This window comes from Trichechus manatus, unplaced genomic scaffold (assembly GCF_000243295.1).
Source record: "Trichechus manatus latirostris isolate Lorelei unplaced genomic scaffold, TriManLat1.0 scaffold00280, whole genome shotgun sequence".
Taxonomy (NCBI): domain Eukaryota; kingdom Metazoa; phylum Chordata; class Mammalia; order Sirenia; family Trichechidae; genus Trichechus; species Trichechus manatus.
Genome location: NW_004444216.1, coordinates 457901 through 469033, shown reverse-complemented (window position 1 = coordinate 469033; position 11133 = coordinate 457901). Strand labels below are relative to the sequence as shown.

Genomic DNA, 11133 nt, shown 5'->3' with positions numbered 1-11133 from the left:
CATTGTCTTTATAAGCTGTGTCATGCCAATTGAGCTAGATGTTCCCTGAAACCATGGTCCCCACAGCCCTCCGCCCAGCCATTCAGTCCCTCAGGGAGTTTGGATGTGTCTATGGGGCTTCCGTGACCTTTTCTTGTACAGGTTGTGCTAGTTTCCCCTGTATCACCTGTAAATTTTTGAAAAGTTATTATCACTATGTGCTCAGTAGCCATAACAATAATTTTACGCCTAACAGGATTGTTTCCATTTTCATCTGATAAAATAATTCTTTTTTGTTGTTTTATATTTTTAAGATTTTACAATAAAATGTACCTTAACAATACATTGCAGTTTTAAATGTCATTAAAAATTGTCACAAATGATAAATATTGTAACAGTATGTTTATAAATGTCCTTAAATAGTCTTCTTAGGGAAAAATGGGGTTCTTTTCTTTTTTTAATTTTATCCATGATTCTTTGATAAAGTAACTGGTGGAGTATAATAGAGGAAACATTGACACCACTGAAGTAGAGCGATAATTGAATTCACCCAGCTAGTTAATACAAACTCTGGGATTAGAAACCTGGTTTCCAGACACTGACACTTTGTCAAGTTCCTTTCTACCTTGGAATCTTCTATTTCAGTTAATCACATAAATGTTAGCATTAGAATATAAGTATGGGTTCAAGCATAATGTCCTCATTTGTAGCAACAGCTTCTAGAGATACTGTGTAGTTTTACACATTGAAGGAGGTAGGAAGGCTGAGGGTGACCTGGAGTGATGGGGTAAGTGAAGATGGCCAGGGGTCATTTGGAAAGGCCACCTTATGCTGGGAGCTGACCTTTGGCCAAGATCCTCAGTGACCTGAAAATGGGTGGAGATGGGCTACCACATGATGTTTGCCCTTATTGCCACATAAGGTAGATCACAGTTTACCTTTATATCTAGATCAACAACAAGACTGGAAACTTCATGTGAAAAACGATAACACATTTTAATAAACTGAAGTCCATAACTATTGGAAATGACCAGAAGACAAGCTAGATAAGAGGGCATGGCAGTACATCTATGTTAGGAGAATCTCATAAAGCTTTGGATATTTCTCTAGACTTCCAGGATCTCATATTATTTTCCCACCCTTCAATAGCCTACCACAGTCCATTGCTTATAGTGAGTGCTGAATAATTGTTGAATTGAAATTTCTTAGCAATTTGTTAATAGACCACATCTAAAATTTGGGAATAATCTATGAGATTATTGATGAGGGAGGACTTCTAAAGAAATAGAAGTAAGGTTAAGTGCCTTAGGAAACTCTTTTTTTTTTTTATTACATAGTTTCTTTTAAACTGTATTAAATACCTCATTACTTCTAGGAAGCTTATGTGTATGCTACAGCCCGAAGTTTGACTCTGGGAAACAAATCACATACTCGGTGTTCTACTTTCATAAAGGTATTTTTAATTTGTTCTTATTTCTTGCTTACTTTTACATAACCACTTTTTCAAATTAGTAGCAAATTAGCAGAAACATTTTAAAGTCTTATTTCTTTGCAGTGAATTTTATTAGTCCATTCTGTGCCTTCCATTGCTATTAAGTATAGGTGTTTTGATAGTACATGTTTCCTAAAGAAATTTAGTAATGGTGAATACTGAGTAAGCTAAAGTATTTTATCTGCTGTATTTTTTGATCCTGGCCTACTTTTTCTATGCCTGTGGACCAATCCTAATGGACATATTTGCACAAAGTATGTTTGCTCTTTATTACTGCTAATTGGAAAGTCTCTGTAGATTTAATTCACAAAGTTACATAGGGTTTTAGTTAAAAGCCTCCAGGAACTCAGCATATTGTTTACTCCATTTTACGCATCTGTGGCCCGGAAATTGATATGTTGACAGTCAGGCTGGGGAGCAGGAATGAAATGCCCAGCCTTTTCTAATTCTGTGATAGGCCACAGCTCGACCCTTAGTAATTTTAGACTGAACCAGTGCTAAAGAATATTTATTTTGTCTGTTTCGTTCCTTAAAATTAGTATTTGGGGGGTACATACTGTGGATGGAGTTAAAATTTTTAAAAGATAGATCTTGGTCAATATTTAAAAAATTGTATGCCAGCTTGCACAAGAGTTTGTTATTCTACAGGAGGGTCTAATATTACCTTCAGAGGTTAGAGATCTAGGTAAAAAATTTAAGAACCTTCTCAATAATGGAGAAACCAAAAGTAATTTCAGCACTGTACATATATATATATGCTTAAACAGTTTAAGTTTGAGGTTTTTGTGGAAAGTTTTCACACATTTTTCTAATGATAAATCTAATGATTAAAACCAGTAAATAAAACTTTGCTGAAGATAAAGAGTTGGAAAAATGAAGTGTGAAGCCCAATAGGCTGAGTTTAGTAGACAGTCTAATACTTTATTTTCTAACTAAAAATGGGATTTGTGAGTGACCTGGAGAAGTCTCAGAGGGTCTTAAAGACAAGTGTGTGACAGTTAGCCCTGAGACATGAGGGCTGATGAGCCACCTGGTCATCATCCTGGAGATGGAGTGTACTTAGGGAAGTATACTTCTTTGGATCCTGCCTTCCTTGTATAAACCACCCTCTAAGGTTATAAATGAGCTTAGAACAACTACTAGGTTGTGACCACACCAGATGATCAACCTTCAGTGCTGTCTTTTGGAGAGTGATGGGAAACCATGAAATCTAGAAGTTTGAAGATACGCTTGCTTTATCAGTTTCACAGCCACAAAGTGTTGAGAGTGTTATAGCGTCATTGCCTTGGTTGGAAGTACCACTGTTTGTTTCTTAACGTTCTTTCTTTCACACCCTGTACTCTTTCTTCAGGGCATAGCAAAACCTTCACCGCTGCTCTTGGGAGTGCTGACTCACATGTGACAAAGGGTATTACTTTTCTCAACCTAGGTAGGTAACGGACAGATACTCATCTTGTTACTCTGCCTTTTCCTTCCAATACGTGCTTTCCTCAGACATCTACATCTCCTTTCTTCTCTGTGCATCCCATTTTCTCATGCCTCTTTGGGACTTGGATTGTGACGACATTAGTGACCTTTCTGAACCCTGATGGGAGATAGTTTACCTGGAAAGAAACCCCTCCCCATTAGCCTTTTGGAGGGATCCATCCACCCTTTTTAGAGAACTTAAGGAACTTAGAGAAATTAACCATATTAGTTTCCTATTGTTACTGTAACAAGTTGCCACAAATGTAGGATTTAAAACAGTACAAACATATAGTTCTGGAGGTGAACTTTCTTACGTTTTTGGTAGTAGTCCTAAAAAGCTGCTTATTAGTATAGAAATGAGGACAGTGATGACATGTTCTGTAACAGTGTATGAGAAATAATATATCATGTTGTCCCTTGATTCTAGAGAGTACAAGGGCCTTTGAGAAATAGTCAATTCCTTGTTGCTAATTGCTAAAAGCTTCCAAGTCCCACAAATGATATATGGATAAGCTTGCGTGAGTGGCTGTTTGTTGAGTAAATATGGAAAAAGGAACATGAGCATATTAAAGGAGTCTGTAGAGTAGAAAATAAAGATGAGATTTGTTGTACCTCCATACTGAAAACTTCTTTTCCTTGCCAATTGAAAAGGAGGAAATAAACAATTTGACATGTGACTAAGTAACAGAACTATTACTTGCTACATATAGAATATGGCATAATAGTTAAAGAAGGAAAGCTTCAAGTTTAGAGCACATGATTCTTGGACAGTTTTCCTCTATCCTTGTTCCCAGTCCATCTACTCTCATGACAAAGGTTTAAGAAGGTGCAATGTGAGGGAACTAGGCAAAGTGAGAACCTAAAATGATAGGAATGTCCATAGAAAGATGTTTATTTTGAATGATACTATTGATGAGGTAAGGAGCTCTGGTGGTGCAGTGATTAGGCGCTCATGTGCTAACTGAAAGGTCAGTGGTTTGAACCCACCAGCCGCTCTGCAGGAGAAAGATATGGCAGTCTGTTTCCATAAAGATTGCAGCCTTGGAAACCCTATGGGACAGTTCTACTCTGTCGTATAGGGTCTCTAAGAGTTGTAATCAAGTCAACGGTGATGGATAGATGGATTGATGAGGTTAGACATTTTATAATAAGTGGGCTAATATGTGGCAAATTTTAACCTGATCTCTGAACCTGTGGGAAATTGCCTTAGAGAGGCCTGGTTCCACTGCTTCCTGTGATACGAGAGATAAATATAAGGTTTCCTGGGTCTGGGACTTGATTCATATCAGCAATGCTATATCAGCATCCCATCACAAGGATGACGTGGGAAACTTTCCACTAAAAAAATTAGCATTTTATGAGGGCAAAATTATCCTTCCTTTTTTTAACCCATGGGAATGTGCTCTTGAAAAGGGGAGGCATGATTTAATCTGTGGTCTTTAGTGTGTGGAGAGGGAACAAATACTAGAGATTTGTAAAAATAGGCCAGCTTAAATAAGTTGCCTTTCCTTCTCAAGCACATTTTATTTTACAGGCAAAAAATTGTACCCAAGAATAAAACTTTTCTAGAGGTAATTTTTATGATACTATTACTTTTTTGAATAATGTGTTTCTTGCTATTAATTATGTGCAATTTCCATAAATTCTCACCCTTTTAAAAGGGGCTTATATTGATTGAAAATATTAAAAAATAGAGTTTTTTGAAACTTTCCATGAACCCAAAACACCTCTATATAAGAAATATATGTTTATAAATAAAAAGCTGCCATTTGTTTAATGAATACTATATACTATATGGAGCCCTGGTGGCACAGTGGTTAAGAGCTTGGCTGCTAACCAAAAGGTCAGCAGTTCGAATTCACCAGCCACTTCTTGGAAACCCTACGAGTTTCCAAGTTCTGCTCTGTCCTATAGGGTCGCTATGAGTTGGACTCAACAGCAACGGGTTTGGTTTTAGTTTATATGCTATATGGAGCCCTGGTGGTGCAGTGGTTAAGCGTTCAGCTGCTAACCAAAACGTTGGCAGTTCAAATTCATCAGCTGCTGCTTGGAAACCCTATGGGACAGTTCTACTCTGTCCTACAGGGTCACTATGAGTCGGAATCAACTTGATGGCAGTGAGTTTGGTTTGGATACCTGATGCTGTCGAGTAGATTCTGAGTCATAGCGACCTTTAGGACAGAGTAGAACTGCCCCATAGGGTTTCCAAGGAGCACCTGGTGAATTTGAACTGCTGACCTTTTGGTTAACAGCCAAGCTCTTAAGCACTGTGCCACCAGGGCTCCTTGGTGTGGTTATATGCTATATATTTTACTTAAGTTATCTTGATCCTTACAGCAGTTCTGCTTGGTGACATCACCATTTTATAGATAATGAAACTGAAGCTCAGAAAGGGCATAAGTGTGCATAAGCTTCTTTCAGTATCTCTTAACAGGGGCACTATATTAGTTTCTTATTGCTGCTGTAACAAACTGCTACAAATTTAGGACTTAAAACAACACAAACATTCTCTTACAGTTTTGGAGCTAAGAAGTCTGAAACGAGTCTTAATAGAGGCTGGTATTCCTTAGCGCCATCTCTCTCTAATCTCTTCCATCATCACCTGGCCTTCTCTTCTTCTGTAATAAAATCTCCCTCTGACCCCCTCTTATAAAGACATCTGTGATTACATTGGGCCCACCTGGATAGTCTGGGATTATCTCCACATTTGAAGATTCTTTATTTAATCACATCCCTTTTACCACGTAAATTAACATATTTTCAGGTTCCAGGAATTAGTATGCAGACAATTTTTGGGGGCCATTATTAAGCCTACCATAGGCAGTATTGACATTTTTGGTGAGACAATAATTCTTTGTGTGAGATTGTTTTACACACTGAGGGATTTAACATCTCTGCAGCCTACCTCACCAAATGCCAGTAGATTCCCCTTACCCCCCCACACACCCAAACTCCAATGATTGTGATAACCTAAAACACCCTCTAACATTTCCAAATGGCCCTCCCTCAGGGACATAGTACCACGCTAGTTACCAGTGGTAGGACTAGGTATTAACTGAGGTCATTTGATGCTGAAACCCTTTCCACTCTGCCATACTGTATTGTTATTTGTGTTTTTTCACTTAAGTGTTGGCAAAATAATAATATTATTACAGCCATTTGTGCTAAGCACTTTAACATCACTTAATCTACAGCTGAATGGACACTAGAAGTGACCTGGTTAGAGTTTTATAGCCTTTTTCTTTTCCTCTCCACAGAACACCTTCTATGCAAATGTTTAGCTTGTATTTCTTTGCGTCTAGAAAAAGCTGGCTCACTTATAATCTAAATGTTTCATCTATATAAAATTCATTACCACCATGTGTATTTTTCTGAGATCCAAGATAAATTATTGGCAAGGGCTACTTCCACCCTCCTATTCTCCAGGAGCTTATTTTTATACCTTGTCTCAATTTGGGTACAAATGTTCTTGTGGGTACAAAAATATCTACTGCAGGGACCACGAAGGTGTGAATTCTAGGCAGCTAGCTATGCAGGCAAATAAATTAGCATTTCACGAAGTGTCAGAATGCCTGAGGAGAATTGCTTTGATGAATATAGATTTAAAGTTTCTCTAAACAAAATGATGATGATGAGGATTGAACAAACATGGGGAACTAAATCTTAGACCTCTCTCAAACTGGCAGAAACTATAAAGGAAATTCCCATTATAAGCTATTTTCAGCGTATCAAATTAAGGAATAATTCGTGTTGCTTGATATTTTTTATTCTAGTTTTATTCTGTCAGAGATGCTTTAGATTCATATAAACCCACAATTCACTTAGTAACAAAATTACAGGTATAAATTAAGATAATCTTAGCTAAGTGTCTCAAAAAAATTAGCCACAGATAGAAAGAAATGAGATCTGGCTAGTAAGAATTTATTTATTTAATTTTTTCATTATTGTACTTTAGATGAAGGTTTATAGAACAAACTAGCTTCTCATTAAACAATTAGTACACATATTGTTTTGTGACATTGGGTACCAACCCCACAACATGTCAGCACTCTCCCTTCTCAACGTTGGGTCCCTATTACCAGCTTTCCTGTCCCGTCCTGCCTTCTAGTCCTTGCTGCTGGGCTGATGTCCCCCTTTAGTCTCGTTTTGTTTTATGGGCCTGTCTAATATTTGGCTGAAGGGTGAAACTCAGGAGTGACTTTATCACTGAGCTAAAAGGGTGTCCGGGAACCATACTCTTTGGGTTTCTCCAGTCTCTGTCAGGCCAGTAAGTCCTGGTCTTTTTTTTTGAGTTAGAATTTTGTTCTACATTTTGATCCAGCTCTTTCCAGGACCCTCTATTGTGATCCTTGTCAGAGCAGTTTAGTGGTAGCTGGGCACCATCTAGTTGTCCTGGACTCAGTCTGGTGGAGGCTGTGGTAGTTGTGGTCCATTAGTCCTTTGGACTAATCTTTCCCTGTGTCTTTGGTTTTCATCATTCTCCCTTGCTCCTGACCAGGTGAGACCAGTGGAGTATCTTAGATGGCTGCTCACGAGTGGCTAGTAAGAATTTAAACAAAAACAGAAGATGTTAGTTGGTTTATGATACTTACTGACAGCAGACAGCTTGTTATTACATTGGTGAAAACTTCTGGGTTTTGAGAGGTTCAAAGAAAACAGAGATAATGTGAAGTTCTGGGCTTTATTTGTACCTGGACGGCTCTTCCCACATGTTGATGACTTAACATCTTTCTCTTCTACAGACTGTTACGTGGCTGTTTACTTACCTGGTCATTTCTTTCACCTACTTAACATACAACATCCAGACTTGATCTGCCACAGTCTGTTTCTGACAGGTATGGTTTTTCCCCACGGACATGATCTATTTGGGTTTGTTTTTATTTTAATATTTATATTTGGGAAGGAGTTCTTGTTTTTTTTTTTTTTTTGCTGATCTCCTTTTTTCTTTTTGGCCAGGAAAAAATGAAATGATTGATATGCTACCTCATAGTCCTTTACAGTCACTGTCAGGGTCCATGGTACTGGACTGGAATTCTGGAAAGCTCTATAGAGCACTCCTCAACCAGTCGTATTTGTTACAGTTATTGTGGAACACCCCTCTGGACTGTGAGAGGATGGCCGTGCTGCACTGCGTGCTCTCATGCGGCAGAGACTCACGGTTCCTGGAAGCCCAGGTGGGAACAGAGCTTAAGTTTAAAAATTGGCAAATAGACAACACCAAGTGTATTCATTTAGTGGTTGGAAAAGAACAGAAGTTATTTTTATTTGGTAACAATTGAGGTTTGTGGTCTCTGTTCTGACTCAAACATGTTCTTTTCCTTTTTTGTGGATCCCTACCAGACATCAGACTATGAGGGCATGTCTGTCCTTTTGACTGCTCTCTTTTCTGTACCGTGAATAAATATTTAGCTACATTAGTAATATTCCGAAGAAATGCTCAGTAAATAATGAGTTTCTCAAATATCCTGCTTTTTCTCCTGATTTACATTCAGTGTCTGTGATCAAAAGGACTAAAATGTGGTAGCAGACATTTCTTACCTATGTTAGTACAAATAGCTTACATTTGTACTGCACATAACAGTTTACAAAGTATTTCAGATATTCACAGTAGTCCTGTGAAGTCAAAGAAACCCTCTTATCAGACTTGACTGGGACCAATGGATGTTTGATTAACTGAAAAAAAAGACACCTTCAACATTTTATTTTAACCTAAAACACACAAATGTACATTTATTCACCCATCTTTTTATGTAGATAAGTGCTCTTTGAGTGTGTGTGCATCAGCTGGTTGGAGTTCAAAATTGTTTTTCTTGCTTAAAACCACCAGTAATGTGTTATCTCTGACTCCCTGTTACCTTCTTTATTTTCATTTTTAAGGAGAATAATAATTTAAAGACCCTTCCAGAACAATCTGCATATAGGATCTTTCTAGACTCTGACATTTTTTTCCCAGTCTTTTTCAGTCGTCTCACCTACACCTTATTTTTTAGTAAGATTTTTTAGAGACTTGCCTTCGTTGAGTCTTTCCAAAGTGTTCAGTTTATCCTTTATTGACCCAAAATAGTCTTTTTATATCTATATTTTATTTATTTATAGTAATATTTTATTACCCGTTACCTGTTACCATTCAGACCAATAGCAACCTATAGGACAGAGTAGAACTGCTCTGTAGGGTTTCCAGGGAGTGGCTGGTGGATTTGAATTGTCGACCTTTTGGTTAGCAGCCATATCACTTAACCACTGCGCCACCAGGGTTCCTGATATTGTATTAGATTTCCTAAATGTGAAAATAAATACAACTAGCATAAACATGTTTGGGAATTAAAAAACAAAACAAAACAAAACCCGTTGCCGTCGAGTTGATTCCAACTCATAGCAACCCTATAGAAGGGAGTAGAACTGCTACATAGAGTTTCCAAGGAGCACCTGGTGAATTCAAACTGCTGACCTTTTGGTTAGTAGCCATAGCTTTTAACCACTGCACCACCAGGGTTTCCATGTTTGGGAGTAGAAACAGCTTATCAGAAGAGACAGAAATGTGAGGGTCTAGGTCAGTGTACCTGAGTCAGGGAATGAGGCGCTTCGTTCCTCTAGTAGGATCAATTTAGAGAGTAGTTGATGTAAAAAGGATTATCCCTCTCTTAAGTGAGCACAATGGTTAAGCACTCCGCTGCTAATGGAAAGGTTGGAAGTTTGAACCCACTAGCTGCTCTGAGGGACAAAAGACCTGTTGATCTGCTGCTGGAGAGATTACAGCCTAGGAAACCCCATGGGGCTGTACTACTCTGTCCTATAGGGTCACATTATGAGTTGAAATTGACTGGACGGCACACAACAGCAACAGTCCCTCCCTTGGAGGGCAGTACAGTGATGCTCGCAAAGGTTTAATGGTGTGACAGTGTTTGCACTGATAACTGAGCTGGAATTCAAATCCCTGGTTATTTGCATCCAAGTTTAGTGGTTTGTTTTTTTGTGTTCCCCAGTATCCTACAGTTCTCACTGGTGCATTACTATACAGAGGCATATCTATGGAAAATAGCATTTGTGGCAAGTACTGAAATTGCACCCCTGAGCAGGAGCACAGACAGAGTAACAACCACCCAGGGGCAATCTCTAAGTTGTGCCCCCACCCCTCCAATTTCAAGAAGAATAGACGTTGATATTAGCGACCCGTCAGAACACCTTACCCCCTCTTGTTTCACTGCCTCAGGCAGGTGCCTTTCATATTTGTGGCACCTTGGAATGTCATTCTGTGTCTCATCTGGCACCCCCTTGGACTTGTGCCAGGAGCAAGTGCCCTTTCTCCTCCCTCACCCCTCGCTACACCTCTGTGTCTACAGTGCTTGAGGAAGGATTTTGGGTCCTACCGGTTAATAGAAGCTGCTCAGTGGTGCCCCCCTTCAAATGGCAACCAGGGCACATTCCATGCTTGCCATACCTTAGATACGCCTCTGTCTACTCTAGCAAACATTGGTTGAAGAAGATTTATTTGGGTCCCAGCCGAGGGCATTTATTTTTAAAAAATGTGTAAAAAAGACCTCATTATAATACTGTTTTACCCATATAGTCTTGCATTATGTACCTTGAAAATAATGTAGAGGTGAGTGTATTCTTAGGTCATTCCAAAATAGATATAGAATTAAACAGAGTCATATATATTTGTGCTTCTTTGGTGGTGGGGATGGTGTGGAGATCTAACTACCAGCAGAATTCTGTCTTTTTACTTTTTAAAGATTATTCAGTGGATTTCTGAGAACATCTCTGCCTGCCATTCATTTGACCTCATTCAGGAATTTATAATTGGTAGGTGTTGCTGACATTGCATGTAAAGCTGAATACTTGACCGTTTTGCTTGAGGGAAAGTCATAAATTGCTAATGCCTCAATCTGTCAAAATGCTGCTTAGGAGAATCTTTTTTTTTTAATTCGACTGCAGTTAGCAGCTAATTAAATTTCATTCTCTTGTGGTTTTGTGAGAAGCAGTGGCTGTTCAGAGATTGATGAGATGTAAGATGTGATCCTGATTCTATAACCTTACTAGTGATTTTTTTTTTTTTTCAGTAAGATATAAGTTTCTTAGCCCAGTTTGCTGTTGGCTAGTTCTGTATAAAGTAGTGTAATGTCATTTGGGTAGTTAAAAGCACCAAATAAATTTTTGGGAAATTATCCTCATTGTAAATATGGCACAATAAAAAG

General features: G+C 38.5%; 1 protein-coding gene across 5 annotated transcripts in view; it reads left to right on the top strand.

Moving 5' to 3' along the window:
* The window catches only part of GSAP (gamma-secretase activating protein), an 88647-nt gene that overhangs the window by 44450 nt on the left and 33064 nt on the right, over positions 1-11133 (top strand). For 4 of the 5 annotated variants that reach the window (XM_004390062.2, XM_023725034.1, XM_023725033.1 and 1 more), the window contains exons 13-17: positions 1355-1432; positions 2823-2900; positions 7681-7773; positions 7895-8112; positions 10672-10741. In XM_004390062.2, the coding sequence (XP_004390119.1) occupies positions 1355-1432; positions 2823-2900; positions 7681-7773; positions 7895-8112; positions 10672-10741 (537 nt within the window). The remainder of the gene's footprint in view (positions 1-1354; positions 1433-2822; positions 2901-7680; positions 7774-7894; positions 8113-10671; positions 10742-11133) is intronic. The other variant, XM_023725031.1, reaches the window with a different exon arrangement.